Source organism: Saccostrea echinata, unplaced genomic scaffold (assembly GCF_033153115.1).
Source record: "Saccostrea echinata isolate AGI-Se365-2 ecotype Australia unplaced genomic scaffold, CSIRO_AGI_Sech_v1 ptg000002l, whole genome shotgun sequence".
Taxonomy (NCBI): Eukaryota; Metazoa; Mollusca; class Bivalvia; order Ostreida; family Ostreidae; genus Saccostrea; species Saccostrea echinata.
This window is the reverse complement of record NW_026889751.1, coordinates 6,809,712-6,826,601: the sequence shown is the minus strand read 5'-3', so window position 1 is coordinate 6,826,601 and position 16,890 is coordinate 6,809,712. Positions and strand designations below refer to the sequence as shown.

The following is a 16,890-nucleotide window of genomic DNA, read 5'->3' as shown; positions in this document are numbered from 1 at the left end:
AAAAAAAAATATCAGAAACCAGAGTATACAATCAGAAAGGTCTTGAAACAGGTAATGCACATGTCAAATGTAAATACCATCTCTTCTCTCAGTCAAATGTTATTAGCAATGATAAACTTTTTAAAAATTAGGTCAAACTTCAAGGTCAAGGTCATGGGATTAAAAATCATTGTACATTTGGAAATGCTTGTCACAGGTAATGCACTTGTCAAATATGAATGCCCTATCTTTACTCCTTCAAAAGTTAGCAAACTGATGAAATGTTTGAAAATTAGGTCAAACTGGAAGGTCAAGGTCACGGGGTCAAATATCATAGCATATTCAGAAACATTTTGACACAGGTAATGCATTTGTCAAATATGAACACCCTATCATATGTCATTCAAAAGTAATCACCAAATATAAAATTTTTGAAATTTAGGTCAAACATGAAGGTCAAGGTAAAGGGGTAAAAAATTATAGCATGCTTGGAAACACTTTGTCACTACTAATGCACATGTTAAATATGAAAGCCCTAACTATTCTAAATCAAAAGTTATAAGCAAAGATAAAAATTTTGAAAAGTAGGTCAAACTTCAAGGTAATGGTCATGGGGTCAAAAATCATAGTACACTTGGAAAGGTATTCTTACAGGTAATGTTCATATTTAATATGAAAGCCCCATCTTTTCTCATTTAAATTTAATGACCAATTTAAAGAAATGTTAATTTTCTGCAAAGTAGGTCAAACTTCAAGGTCAAGGTCACGGGGTCAAAAGTCATAGTATAATTTCAAAAGGTCTTGTCACAGGTAATAAACAGGCATAATATGAAAGTCCTATCTTTTCTCATTCAAAAGTTATGACCAATTTAAGGTAATGTTAATTTTTTTGAAAAGTAGGTCAAACTTCAAGGCCAAGGCCACGGGGTCAAAATTCACAGTATATTTGAAAAGGTCTTGTTACAGGTAATGTACATGTGAAATACAAAAGCCCAATCTCTTCTCACTCAAAAGTTATGGCCAAGGTTAAAGTTTTTGTGACAGACAGCCCGACAGACGAATGAGATTTAATGTCCCCTCTCTTTCGCGAAAGCGAGGGACAATAAATACCTACACACATTTATAAGTATATAGTTTGTTCAGCACCAATAAATATAACTCCTCATTGTGATCACATATTGCGTAAAATTTGCTGGAGTTTTAAGATAACAAAAGCCATCTATGACAATCAAATGCCCTTTGACATCTTTGCCTGAAAATGACATCCTTGAACTTTGTAACAATAATATGCATGCAGCTATCAAACTTAATTTCACATTTAGATGCAAAATACTTATTCAAGGATGAAATTTCTTTTTAAGAATTTGTAGCACAAACATTTATTGATCAGTGTCAATAACTTATATTGAAATGAATTAAAAATTACTTCTTGAGGGTTTCTACTGCAAGTACATGTATGTAGTTCATTTGTAAAAATCTAAATTTTAACCCGGCCACTACCAGCAATTTTGTTCGGTATGCTCTTGCTTAAAATCACCCTTTAACTAAATGATCTAAAGCAGGCACATTTTTATGTATTCCAGAACTGTATTTTAAGATTTTAACTGTATTTGAAAATGTAAAACAACTGAATACATAGAGCTAGGTATATATCATTTACAAGTTGTTGTAATGCCAGTACATGTAAATCTTCACATTGTAATCTAATGAAAGATAATGCTTGAAAAATTCACTCTGGGAGTAAGATTTCAAATCTGAATCAAAGATTTTGCAAAGTAATCACATTCTACAAAGTGTCCACTGTATCGGGTACTTGGGAATCACATAATTAAACATTATATAATTATAAATAAAACTATTTTTGACTGAAAGTTCCTGAAAAAAATCAAGAATGGAATCATGCAACAAGCAGCAGTGACTATGATAACATATTGCATTGACTTCCATATTTCTACAAAAACATTTCTTTGATCAGATAAATATGTAATTCCTGCCTCTGATCTGTGATATATTCTGAGAAAATCTCTTTTCCACAGACAGCCATCATTCATTTGATGTGAGAATTTCTTGCTGAACATGTGTCCACCTGATGAAAGTCCAAATTTTTTGTTGACCTATAATTTAAAAAAAAGTAATATATTTTACATAGCAACACAGATGCTGCATTACATGATAGTTAGATAAAGTTGTGTCCATATTTCTTATACATGTACCTCAATAGTCCATCTGCCAGCACTCCTTGCTCAATCATCCTGCATTCTGACCTCCAGTCTTTTTTCTAGTCTAGGGTAAAGTAGGGTTGATTTTCTCCTAAGAATTAAACATGAACATCCCTTAGACTATTTTTCTAAATTAAATAAATGGAAATTGATTATAAGATTAAACAACTTATCTCATCTGTATTTCATTTATTGATTTAAATGAATGAAGATATTTTAATAGATTCTACCATATGCATAATGTCTTATATTATAATGTATTGGATATAAATAAATAGACATTTTTTATCCTAAAAGTACAGAAAAGTAAAAAAAAAAACAATAAATATAAATAGTTTTTTAACAATAATGTTTCATTTTGCTCTATTTATTAGACAATTGTGTGTTTCAATATTATTGATATTTCCACATACAATATCAAGTTATTTTTCCGTTTGATTTGTACCCAAGCGGGACACCTTACTTTTTTAATAACTTGATGATTGTTGTGTCTTGAACAAAGTAGGCTAGTTAAAATATAAAATTTGTTGTAATCATATACAAAAAATGCTATTTTTGTGAATTCATAAACCTGACGAACACACGAAATATATCCTCTTCAAATGTTGACAAGTCGCGGGAATAAGCAGACGAAATATTGATAACAGGGCTATAATTTCCGTGCGAATTCCCATAAATCAATACAAACCAGCATGTAATTGAATTCAATTTCAAAATTATAAAAATCTTCAGACATATATAACTAACTTACATGCTCACTGCACACGACATGACTTCAGACGAGGCAACGTGGATCTGCAATCTTGCACATGTTTGTGACCTAGCTTCAAGTTCAAGCTTCCCTTTTGGCTGATCGGAATTTCCCGAGCATAAATAACTATGATTTAATTTGTCATAACTGTCCCTGGGTTTCTGCAATGCTTCGATAATGTTCACAGTTTGTTGATTTTACAAAACAACCCTCTCGGGGTTTGATCTGGACATGTTGACATTCGCTACCGAACTGCGAATATTATGACGATTGTCGCAAATCAAAGAAAATATTACGAAAAATTTATTAATTTCAAAAGAAATAGATTCAACATTACTTAAACTGACAAATTAACTAATAGTTTTTCCTTCAGTATAATTAAATATGAATTTTGCATTTTACGACTTGCATAATTTATGGAGACCCATTGACGACGTAAAATGCTGACAAGAATCCATCCTTAACATAATTTTCCTTTATTTTTCACTCAAAAATAGCACAAGTATCAAAATTTGACCATCGACAAGTGGCCTGTGACTTAATTCTGCCCTTACGCATGCGTCAAAATTTAATTCGAATTAGCTTCGCTTAGCGTTCACACGGAGCTAATGCGAAGTAATTTAATGCGCAGTAAACTAATTCGAATTAAACTAATTCGCATTAAATTCTCCGTGTGAACGCGGATCAAATTTAATTCGCAATATCTTACGGCTCAATTCGAATTAAACTCTCCGTGTGAACAGGGCATATATATCGGCCAAATTATTGGGGGGGGGGGCGCCCCCCCCCCGTTCCTACGTCCATGTATTTTAATGTTCAATGTTTTCAAACTGTCAGATAGATCTTTTATAGTTAAAGTTAATGTTCGGACAAGTAAATTTCTGAGTGGACAAGGAAGAAAAAAAATTAATGTAGAGCCCTGTTCTTCATATGCTGGATCTGACATCCATTATGTATTAAGATGATTGACCAGGTTAAAGTTTTAAACCAACTTGCATGGATAATGAATCTTGGGATGCATACTTCCTCGGATGCTGGATCTGACCTACATTTTCCGGATGAGTGACCATCTACCTATCCAAGGGACAATAATATATAATATATATATAATACTAGTACTCCAAAGTCCGATGGTCCCGCCAAAGTCTGATGGTCTCGCCAAAGAACGATGGTCTGCACCAAACTTCAAACCAGTGGTACGGACGCCTAAGTCGGATGGTCACGCCAAAGTCAAATCGCTTGTTTCCTATGAGACGCACAGCGCTAAAATGCCATGATCCGATATGCCAAAGTCGGATGGTGCAGAGGTACAATAAACATTTATGACGTCTCAGTATCTAACTTCAATCCTTGACGCGGCTGTCCTGCATTTAAAAGCCATCGAGGGTTAGTCCTCGCATACAATATTTAATCGTATTTATTTTAAAATCTTGGCATGGCGCGGCATCGCAATTTGGTGCAGTTGTACAAATGTCACAAACGTTAATTGTTTTTCCGCACCATCGGACTCTGGCGTGCCAAACCAGCAGGGTTTGGCGCAGACCATCGGACTTTGGCGTGACCATCGGACTTTGGAGTCCCATCGCAATTTGGAGTCCTACATATATATTAACAATCTTCAAACTTGAATCTACATTACCTCAGGATGCTTGCATAAAAAAATGAGACTAATCATGGCCACGTTGTTGTCTATCAGATTTTTTCCTATATATTCCCATGTAAAACTTTGTTGCCTTTGGGTCAGGTGAGCTAAAAATTGTTCACAGATAGAACATAGAAATGAAGGATTGACACTTATGCTCTTCATGTCTTGAAACAATTGATTCAGAATTGCTATATTTCAAACATTATACCACAGGCTCCACACTCAAATAGTTCACTACATTTTCATTGCAGGAATTTTATTTCTTCACACTCAGAATTCTAAACTGCTGAAGAATTCATTACAAGAATAGTCTTCACCTGTCGCTTAAAAAATGACATGCTAAAATATATGAACATGTATATCAACACAAAGATTAAGGTTCATTGACCCTCTGATAAGAGAGATAACTCTTACTGGAATAAATGTCTATTACCGGTATTCCTTTACAAAATTTTCAAGTTAATAGGCCATTTATGTCAAGCTCTGCCCTGCAAGGTAGGCCAAAATTGTCTGCATTTTAATTATAAATTAGATTTCTTTTGAAAAATTGTGAGTATTAAAGCATAATATTATACATGAACAAGGGGTTGATGAACCTTAATAGATATTGAAGAAGTAATGAAGACATGATAACTAAAAAAGTTTGTATTAGTCATGACACATGTATACGATAAAAAGACCCCAAATGCACCTTTTATATACCATGTCATCTACCCAATTCTTGTACAAGGATTGTACACCAAATTGTCAATTTACTGCATGGAAAATCACCGTAAATTGTAATTCTGTCTTATAAGGAATACACTGTCCTAATTTTTGTAACCACTAGTACATCACAATAATTTAGGGATGGCAACGGATATTCGAATATTCGTTCGATGAGTTGATATTCGAATATGAATTTAAGATTCGAATATTCGGTGTTTTTCAGATTTCATAAAAAGAAGTACTGTGATTAATAAATTTTGATTAGATCAGTGCTGGAATTATCTCTGTTTAATTTACTAGCGATCAATTTCGATCGCCTGATTTCTTTCACTACTTTCTTAGTTTATAAATATACTAAATAACATGTATTTTGTTTTGAGTAAGGTGTTAAAGAATTGTACAATAATGCTTTATGTATAATACAAAACGTACTTTCGTAGTTTTTATTAGTAAGATACGATCGGATCTAGAATCAAGGACAACAAATGAAATCTAAGAATGTCTAAAAGGCGTGAAGAGTGTACTAATCAAAATAAAATTAATTGATCATTGAATGAATGTCCGATAGAATTAATCTCTAGTTAATATTGTAAAGAGCTATCGCGCTTCATGAAATATGCCTACGTGACAAGTCTGTGTGATTTACACACCAATAACTCACACAAAACTTAAAAACATTCCTTAAATAAATGTGTAAATTATTTGATTATCTCGGGTTGTACATAATCCTGAATTTTATATTCATTATCGGGAAATTAGTTAATTATCTAGGAAAATTGTCTATGGAAATATTTGTTTTCATTGTATCAAGATTATATCTCTTATCAGGCAGATAATTGTAATTTATTACACGTATTGAAATCTGAACAGTATACCGTTATGACTATCTTGCCTTTTGTAAGACGACTGGTTCCTCAGTTGGAACTACTATAAATACACGTTTCATTTGTTAAAATTATACTTTTCTACATTTAAATCAATTATTTATTTCAAACATTGACAAATATCAAATGGAATTTCTTATTGTACACCTACAAAAGTCTTCGTACAATTTTACTTCCAATATAAGTATACCTACGCTAAACCTTTCATGAGAGTAGGATGATGCATATTTAAAAATAAAACAGATTTAATTTATTTTATTGAATATTCGAATATACATGTATTTGAATACTTTCATTGAATATTCAAATATGAATTATTGACAAAATTGACATCCCTACAATGATTACATAAGCAGAATTAAAGACCAAGTTTTCATTACTATCTACATATCAGTGCTTGCCCAATACACTGTAGATAAGGAGTTCAATTCCAACAAGGTCTCAGTTTCTTCCTATTGTGATTTTTCACTACAAGTATCACTAAATCATGCATTTTAAAAAGTTTTTAATATCACAAACATATCACAAACATATGAATTTTTATCAAATATTTTCAATCCATTACAGTTTTATCAAGTGGGTTATACCTCCTTAAATAATATTTTGCTAACTGAATGAAAAGAAAAAATGTGGTCTGATGGACTTTAAACACAACAATACATTTATATATCTGTGAAAGAATTGTTCTTTTACATGGCTGTCAATTCACATAAGATACATCATAGCACTGAAATGTTATTCCTTGAAGCAATGAAATATTTCTCATACCAATGAAATATCATTTGTTTGACCACAAATGAGTCTAACAAGGAGCTTATACATAATTTTAAATCTATGTAAATAAATTCACTGTTCACTTTCTTCTGCCTCCTCCACCATTGGCCAGAATAATGGCAATTCTGATGAAAATATTAATTGTGTCCATGTAAATTCCAAGACATCTGAAATAAAATAACCTTAATTTTTATTCAATTTTTTTTTCTTTCATGAAACAGAAACTCAAATATGACTAAAAAGAGAGAAAAATGATAATCTTTCTTATACTTTCTGTTATCATAGACAGTGAAACTACATGTACTTTTAAACATAAATTGTAACAAAGTCACTATTTTTCAATTTAGATAAAACAAAATTATTGAAAAATTCTGTATTCATGTACTGTGGTGCATAGTAGGAAATTCACAAATTTTTTTTACAATCCCCCAAGTTTAAAGTAAAAAAAAATGTACATTCTGAAAACTGTGTTTACTAAATTATGCTAGAAATCCCCTCAAGTTGTGTGAGTCTTGTTAAAAGTTTGTAGTCTCAGGCTTATGGGATTTCTTTCTACAATGTATGTTGTTACAGAGCAATTGAATTTCCTACATTGTGTGTTGTTACAGAGCAAGTGTTGACTTACGCATTGATAGGGTCAAATTTCTGTGCACTGTACACAGGGTGGCTCTCTGCCCTCTTGATAACTTTCTGTGTGTCATACAACAGGAACATGCTGAAGAGGATCAGCCCTCCATACAAACTCATAGAATACAATCCAGCACCCAGGGCTGTGGTGGGTGGGAGAAACATGCTTCCTGATTCAGAAAAATAAAACTTTAAATTCAAGAAGTACTGGTATGTTCTTCGTTAAGAAGTATGTTACCGCTGCTGAAAGAAGGGTACATATCACAAAATTAAATATCCATCTAAAATCTAACACTATAAGTGTCTGTATGAATGGGTTATTTTCTCTATTTGAAAATCAGATTTTTTATTCTTAATAAATATTACAACTAATATCTGAGGAAATATAAACACATACTGTATATATCAATTCAAGCTGTCATATATGGACAAAACAATCTTGGATTATAAAATTCAAGAATATTTTTGACAAACCCCATATATATTTGGTACCTATACTTTCAACACAAATATTTTCTATTAAGTCTTGTTGCTGCATGTTTTAATCAATCAAAATGCAAAATTTCCATGCTGATTTTTTTTGGCTACATTATGGCATGAAAGATTATTCACAGAAGTACATATCCTGCAATTTTCATTCCAGATAAAGATGATTTGCAAAACCTGACAAGTGGAAAGCTGTCAAAGTTTTCTTCTTGCACTTGCAAGAGTTATTTCCCTTTGTTGCAAAATGTCCATTTTTCTCACTTTATTCTTTGTAAATTACTCTTAAAATTGTTTAAATATTTAAACATCTTTTGACAATTTTATACCATACTTTATTGGGAAAGTATGGGACAACAAAGGAAACATGATGAACATACACAGTTCATATGGATTTTATATATTGGATACTGCTCCATAAAGTTGGTTACGTTGACAGCAACAGTTGACCATAGATTGAACCCAGAAAGGGAAATAACTCTTATAAAGGAGAACGTCATTTATTATAAAAACTTTCTATTCTGAAAAATGTAGGTGACATTTCAACAAAATTACCATTAATGTACCTTATTAGCATATTTTGAATAGAAATGACTAAGTTCAACAAATGGCATTTTCCCAATATGTGATAAAAAAAAAATTCCAAGTACTATGCACATCTTTGATATACATGTATGTACAGTTGATCTGCAAAATGAAAACATCTTATCTTGAAAACTTTAGGAAGAGTTATCCACACAAATATGGTACCCTATTTGTCATATTTTGCCAAAAAATGACTAAGTTCAACAGCTACACATGTATTTTTCTCATAAATTATCAAAAAAAAAAAAAACAAACAAAATTCCAAGCAGTATGCACATCTCTGATATATGTATAATTGACCTGCAAAATAAAAAGGTTCCTATCTTGAAAACTGTAGGAGGAGTTATCCTGACAAATGGTGTACCTTTCTGGTAGCCGCCCACCCACCCACTTGCCAGCCTGCCATTTTCACCATTTCAATAACTGGATTTTTCCTAAAGAAAATCTGGTAAAGAAACAGTAAAATTTACACACACACAAATGTTTGCATTCTACATTGTACTTACCTACTGATGAAGCAAAGACAACACCTAACCCAATAGCAAGAGGGCCTCCCATGTTCAGGAATTTCTCACTGGGTGCACACATAGCAAGGGCTGAGAGACCTTTTAAATGAAGGAAAAAATCCATTCTGATTATATGTTATATAGATAAATTAGTTCCTCTCCTGGTATTACCGTTATTTATTAAATAAATATAGCAAGGGCTGAGAGACTTCTTAAATGAATGAAAAAAAACCCATCTTGATTATATGTTATATGGATAAATTAGTTCCTCTACTTGTATTATATATTAATACTGGGAGAATTCTGAAGTGCAAAATTTCTCTTCCAAGAAGAAGGGATTTTTTTCTTTCTCAGCTTACTTTTATTTCAAAATGTAAACATCATTCTGTATTTCAACATCATGTGGAAATCAGCTTTGTTAAAACTGTGCAATGTTCATGAAAAGATTAGATGGTTATGTATAATAATATTATATTCTTTGATTTTTTAACCTACAAATATTTTAAAATTCTCCTCACTCACCTCCCACAACCCCTGCAGTGTACCAAGCAGCTCTGACCATTAAGGGGCCTCCTAACATTGTGATGGGGGCCACAACTCCTCCGATTACAGCGCTGTGTAGCATCCAGGCTAGATGTTTAGCTCCAAAGCCCTCTTTGTATGGGATTGACTGTGTCATAATGCTGGTTCCAATCATAGCTGCTATACTGCCAAAAATGGCCTGTAATAATAATAAATTACTAAAATAAAGTACACTGTAGCTGAATAAACAATAAACAAGAGGCCCATGGGCCACAGCACTCACCTGAGTAACTTTGGCCTTGCTGTTTTTCACCTGATTTCTCCCCCCCCCCCCCCCCCCGTGGTGTACTTATTGTGGCCCTGCCCTATCCCCAGGGGTCATGATTTGAACAATTGGAATCTACACTACCCCAGGATGCTTCCACATAAGTTTCAGCTTATCTGGCCCAGTGGTTTTTGAGAAGATTTTTAAAGATTTTTCCTATATATTTCAATGTAAAACTTGGATTCCCTATTGTGGCCTCGCCCTACCCCCGGGGGTCATAATTTGAACAATTTAGAATCTACACTTCCCCAGCATGCTTCCACATAAGTTTCAGCTTTTCTTGCCCAGTGGTTCTTGAGAAGAAGATTTTTAAAGATTTTTCCTATATATTTCAATGTAAAACTTGGATTCCCTATTGTGGCCCCGCCCTACCCCCGGGGGTCATGATTTGAACAATTTAGAATCTACACTACCCCAGCATGCTTCCACGTAAGTTTCAGCTTTTCTGGCCCAGTGGTTCTTGAGAAGAAGATTTTTAAAGATTTTTCCTATATATTTCAATGTAAAACTTGGATTCCCTATTGTGGCCTCGCCCTACCCCCTGGGGTCATGATTTGAACAATTTAGAATCTACACTACCCCAGCATGCTTCCACATAAGTTTCAGCTTTTCAGGCCCAGTGGTTCTTGAGAGGAAGATTTTTAAAGATTTTTCCTATATATTTCAATGTAAAACTTGGATTCCCTATTGTGGCCCCGCCCTACCCCCGGGGGTCGTGATTTGAACAATGTAGAATCTACACTACCCCAGCATGCTTCCAAGTAAGTTTCAGCTTTTCTGGCCCAGTGGTTCTTGAGAAGAAGATTTTTAAAGATTTTTACTACATATTTCAATGTAAAACTTGGATTCCCTATTGTGGCCCCGCCCTACCCCCGGGGGTTATGATTTGAACAATTTAGAATCTACACTACCTTAGGATGCTTCCAGATAAGTTTCAGCTTTTCTGGCCTAGTGGTTCTTGAGAAGAAGATTTTTTAATGACCCAACCCAATTTTTGTATTTTCTTGATTATCTCCCCTTTGAAGGGGACTTGGCCCTTCATTTTTAAAATTTAAATTCCCCTTCACCCAAGGTTGCTTTGTACCAAGTTTGGTTAAAATTGGCCCAGTGGTTCTTGAGAAGAAGTCGAAAATGTGAAAAGTTTACAGATGGACGGACGGACGACAGACAACAGGTGATCAGAAAAGCTCACTTGAGCTTTCAGCTCAGATGAGCTAATAATGTACTGTAATACACAGTACAGTCCATATCTAATGAGGAAAAAGAATGTACAGTAGACATCTTTTTATTCATGACAACTTTATCTTTGCAAGAGGGCCCCCTAAAAATTTCATTATCACTTATAATTAATATATACCAACAATCAAAATTTGTGAAATTTTTTGATTATAAATATCAAATAAATATCTTCCAAAAATCAGGTGTCAGAAAATTTGGTGATCTACATATCTAATCTTAATGCAAGTGCTCTTTTTATTTTGAGCAGAAAAGCACCATGAGAATTGCCAGCATTCACTGTACATGTCACTGATTTATGTTATAAAAGATAATTACTGCAATCATAGACGAATTGAAATCCCAAGCAAGGTCATTCTTACCACCCATGAATTTTTCATTGCAATATTCATGAGAGCTGGAGTTCTTGCAATGAATACAGCAGAAGCAGCGGTAAGTCCTACACTGGCCCCAAAGTAAAAGTAGGTGGAACGGATTCTCTGTTTGATTTCTTCTGACCAGAATCTTATTAAAAAAAAAACAATATTAAACTGACAATACCTGTGGCATTTTTGGTGATCAGTTTTCTCCCACAGAATGTAATTATTCTATGTACTTACATTCTCTGATCTAATGCTGACATTTCCTTGGATGCCAATCCATAGTAACAAAGTGAACCCAACCCAACAACTGCAGCCCCTGCAGTCGCTCCTTTACCAATGCTGAAAGCTGAAAAAATTATTTCTTCTACATTTAACAAACAATACTGAATTACTGTCACTTTAGCTGAATTTCTAATACTTATATTACCTGCAGTTTAGCACATACAATTCAAAACATTCATTTAGTAAATACTGTAAGTGTACTTAAAAAAAGTGGGCTTCATATTTTAGCAGCTTTGGTGCAGACAACGATGCGCTAATTTATGAATACCACTAAGAAATCATCTATAACTACAATACACGGCATGGACATGTATAGCGCTAATTCATGATTACGCCAACAACTCCATACCCAGTGATTGTGCTAAATTTTGAATACGCCAATTTATGTACACGTACAGTATAATTGATAAACAATTTAACAGTATATGTACATACAAAAGAGACAAGCATACATGATGTTAAGATAAGATGTCATATATTATACATGATGTTAGAGTAAGACATCATATATTATAAGTTTCGAATTTTGCAGTTTGTACCTGTTTCGCCTGCAGGGGCAGCTAGTGTCTCCTTGATTCCTCTTCTCTGGGCTCGTTTTGTGGCACCTGACCTGGAATCGGACGCCAGTTGCTGGATTCTGGTTCTCATACATAACTGTGGTTTGTTCAGAGGCTTGCCAATACCAGTGACAAGACTGGTAATAGGAATCCGACACAGTCTTGTAGCAAGCATTTTACTGGAGTGGTATGTATCACAGAAGGAACAAATATATTCAGAACTGAAAAAGAGAGGCACTGAATTTTCAATAAATCCAGTTGAGGATTAGATATTGAACATAGCAAGGCATAACAAATTCATCCCTATTGTTAAGTTTTTATTACTCTTTTGTCACTTGCATTTCATTCACTTTCATCTCAAAACATATTTGCTTTGAATTCCCTTGTGTTTATCAAGGCAAGCTATTTTAAAATTTGCAAATAAATTTTACTTTGTTTCTAAAATAAATTTGTGATTATTGTTCTCCTCCCTTTTATTGATTACTCTAAACCAACTTTTATTCGCATGTGAGAAATATCCATGAGTTTCGCATCCTACTTTTACTCGCGAATATTAATTGCCCCGAACCACTTACTTTGCTTTGAATTCATAGAGTATATTTCCTCAGTCACGAAAATTAATTGTCGCAGATTGATTTTAAACTGACGAATCATGAATAGAAGATGATGCGAATAATGGTTGGTTTACAGTACAAGTGTATTTGTTTTCAACATCAGTCAATTTCACAACAGTTCTTTCTGAATAGGAATGTCGAAACATCAAAAATAACATCCTTCAAGCGTTCCAAGACCACTCATAGTCCTCAGACTCCTGACAAACTTGATTTTTTTTTTCTGGCCAGCTTCTCTCATCAAGAAGCACCAACCAAATAAAGGCTTTCATAAGTTTGTTGACATAAAAAGTTAAAAGGGAGCAGTTGACATGTTAGATGTTGTTCATCTCTGAAAGGCTTAATGTGATTGTCAGATTGGTCAAAAGATAATTAAGAAAAAACAATCAATATTTGTAATTTCCCGAAAGAAGTCACTGCAGTCATTCTGTAAAACATGAACATTGTCAGGGGTCAGATAGTGGACTCAGGACCCTTGAAGTTTTGAGAATATCCAAATGACTGCAGACATTTAATCAACACTCAACAGTTCTCGTTTACTTTTATTCATAAGATGTATATTTAGTAGATGCAATAATGTAGCCCTTTCCAATTTTTTTGGGGGGTGGTGGTGGGCATGGAGAGGGTTACAATTCCATAGGATCTCCATACTGGTGCAATTGCGGGAGGGTAGACAGACGTCTCCACCCGTCACACCTGACACTTTGGCCCTGATAGGTCGGCTCAAAATTATTGACAAGTAGGTCCATATAACAGACATCTTGGCCCAGCAAAAATTATGATAGAAAAAATTATCCCCAATGTTTTAAATGATAATATCATTAACACAATTATTCTTTCTGACAATTCAATTAATTTTTTTTTGGACAAAAATCAAATTTGGGGGGTGGGAGGGTGTCTATTAAAGATATATATATTTTTTTCATTTCTTTACCTTAATCAAATTAGTCTTTCATTTAATACATCTATTTCTTGTGGAAAATATCCCACATATATATATATATATATATATATATATATATATATATATATATATATATATATATATATATATATATATATATATATATATATATATTTATATATATATTGAAGTAAAACTAAATTTCAACATACTAGCAATTCTTTCTGACAATCAATCATACATATTTCTATTATTAGAATTGAATTTTATTGTATCATTTTGCATTGTATCTCTGAGGATCTGAACATCTGAGATTAGTTGATAATCCGTGAAAAGATATACACTGTATATGGACAACATTTAAACAATGTATTTTTTTTTTTCAAAATAACTGTTAATCTGTGAATTAACTGTTGTAGTTATTTCGCACAAAAATACATAACTCGCAATTACCAGGGACCTACTTACTAACGGGATAGGCAACTCCTTCAGCGCCATATTAATTTACCAAAAATGTCTCAAACAACACTGCAAGATCTTCAAACTATGTTTTTTCCCAGTAAAAAGCTTGTTTTCTTATTAATGTAATCTGTTCTTTTTGTGTATTGGAATGGATTTTGAATAAATCTTACAGCACATATTATAAAATAATTTAGATATTGAGTAAACAACCAACAAAATCAGCGAATTCTTGGAAATACGGCCGATCAGAGGCATGCACTGATTTTTAAATAAACGTACTAATTACTACTAAGAAAAGGAGTAAAAACAGTGCTATCTGACAACAAATCTTTAATATTTTGTTGATAGATAAATTAAGGTTTTATTCTGAAATATTTCATAGCAAAAGAGATATATTTAATTAAAATTGTCTAATGACTTACGAAATCCGGCAACTTACGAGATATCACAAGACTTGCGAGAGTTGCCTATCCCGTTAGTATATATTAGGTCTCTGCATTACAAAAAATAATAAAAGTATTAAATTATGGATCTGTACGTCATTGTATTTATGAAAATATTCAGTGGAAGTAAATTATGTCCTTAATTACTGGTCACAATTAAGCCTTCTCATAATTAACAGTGATTAAACCCTCATGGTCACCAATACGACACACACTTGAGACTCCAAATTAAGGAATCACTGTGGCATCTTGTGTGTTTATCAGTTAGCACTTTAATTGTCTTCTCTTTCCTTGATTATCGTCAATGTGCTCATGGATGGTCTTTTTAAAATGACAAAAAATCTATATCGTTTATTCATTTACTTTCTTCAGTCAATCAGGGCTCGAAAGAATTGATGGCCCGCTGGTCTGGGGCCAGTGAATTTTCAATCTGGGCTAGTACATTGCAGAGGACATGTGCCCTTTGGGTCTGCATTTTTTTTATGCATAATAAAATTCATTCACAGTAGGGCTAGTTAACTTGACAGGGTTGTGTGTCCCAACTTCTACTGTTTCTTGTTTTGTTAAGTTGTACTTCTAAGTATTACAATATAAAAAAATAATACTATTATTATTATGATTTTTGGCCAGTCTTTTTAAAATCTACTGGCCCAGTAGGACAGTGAAAATACTAAACTGACAAGTAAAAATTTAAGGCGATACCCCGAGTGACCAGTAAACAAAAATAATTATTTCTAGCCCTGTCAATATTTTATTCAAGTCACAAATTGAACATGTATAATATATTTCTTAATGAAATTTTGCTTGGGCCAAGGTGTCTTATACATGGGCCTCCCTGTCTTAAATTTTGGGCCACCCCATCTGAGCTGAGGTGTCACTGGACCTAAATGTCCATTGGCCAAGGTGTCGTTGGGCCTAAATGTCTGTGGGCCGAAGTGTTGTTGGGCCGAAGTGTCTGACATTCTGTGGCAGTGGTTCACAACCACACAGAATTTTAGCTCAATTAAATTATTAAAAAGTGACTATTTTTTTAACATTATAATCTGACTTAAGTCTGTTTCATGATCCTCCTGAAAACATATTCCTTCTAAATGAAATGTTTTTTCTTTCTAGAATGTTCCAAGTCTGTTAACAGGAAAACTATAGCCTAGATCCATACACAAACAACAAGAGAACAACTTTTAATAAATATATAAATTAAGTTTAGCTTGCTATTCAAGTATCTGAGAATTAAAATATTAAAATTCAATTCGTATAGGCCTACTTTTTTATTAAAATAATACTAATGTCAGACACTTAGACTGTTAGAGATGAAGGAACCTTCCAAATGTGCCCAAGACTCATTTTCTATCAAAGAAACACCAGCAAATGTCTATTATTGAAAGAAAAAAAAGTGGTCAGTAGTAATGTGGTTAAAAAGAAAGAGCTAAACTTACAAACTGCTAGGATGTTTGTCTTACGCAACAAGATTGATCTTTCTGGTTTAGTTTGCGTACAACTGAATATAAACGAAACGAAAACTATGATAAAATAAAAACCGGGAACGTGAAGTCTCATATTTCCGGAATATCATCAAATAATTTAATAAAAAAAAAAATAAGGAAAAAAAGGAAAGGTTTATTTTGTTTTAAATCGTAAGAGTAAATAATAAATTAAATATATTAATATCATATGCTTTGCTAAGAGAAGGTGAGATTTAAAAAAAAAACCCAAACACGTCAAACTGTTTTATAGGTATGATCACGTGATATACAGTAACTGAAAGACCGCGGGAAAGCATGTAAAATGCTTTTCGCAAGGAGAGTTAAGTATGGTGGGCAAATTATATATTATAACCAGTTCATGATGTTGATAATGATTAACTTCCATTTGATGTTTAACTTTACCAACAAAACTCAAAAAAAAGAGTAGTTGGCTCTCACCTGCATTTCGACTTTGTCCAATGCACACTTTACAAAAGTTGTGTCCCTTTGCAGGGTCAACCAAAAGGTCAAAAGTAAAGAAGCGACATTCTCCTGTTTATGC

At 33.3% G+C, this 16,890-nt stretch overlaps 1 protein-coding gene and 1 long non-coding RNA gene across 2 annotated transcripts; both read right to left on the bottom strand.

The window, feature by feature from the left end:
• Positions 1–1,874: 1,874 nt before the first annotated feature.
• On the bottom strand, positions 1,875–3,321 carry LOC133199645 (uncharacterized). Its single transcript, XR_009722809.1, has 3 exons — positions 2,950–3,321; positions 2,193–2,289; positions 1,875–2,093 (listed from the first exon to the last, which is right to left on the bottom strand). It is a non-coding gene; the product is annotated as an uncharacterized LOC133199645 (long non-coding RNA).
• Positions 3,322–6,426: 3,105 nt separating this feature from the next.
• LOC133206245 (growth hormone-inducible transmembrane protein-like) lies at positions 6,427–16,374 on the bottom strand. The gene is made up of 8 exons (XM_061342198.1): positions 16,302–16,374; positions 12,428–12,666; positions 11,844–11,952; positions 11,607–11,748; positions 9,684–9,882; positions 9,162–9,260; positions 7,586–7,757; positions 6,427–7,127 (listed from the first exon to the last, which is right to left on the bottom strand). Exons 2-8 carry the CDS (start codon positions 12,618–12,620, stop codon positions 7,040–7,042), a joined length of 1,002 nt encoding a protein of 333 aa, XP_061198182.1. The 5' UTR covers positions 12,621–12,666; positions 16,302–16,374; the 3' UTR covers positions 6,427–7,039.
• Positions 16,375–16,890: the final 516 nt, after the last annotated feature.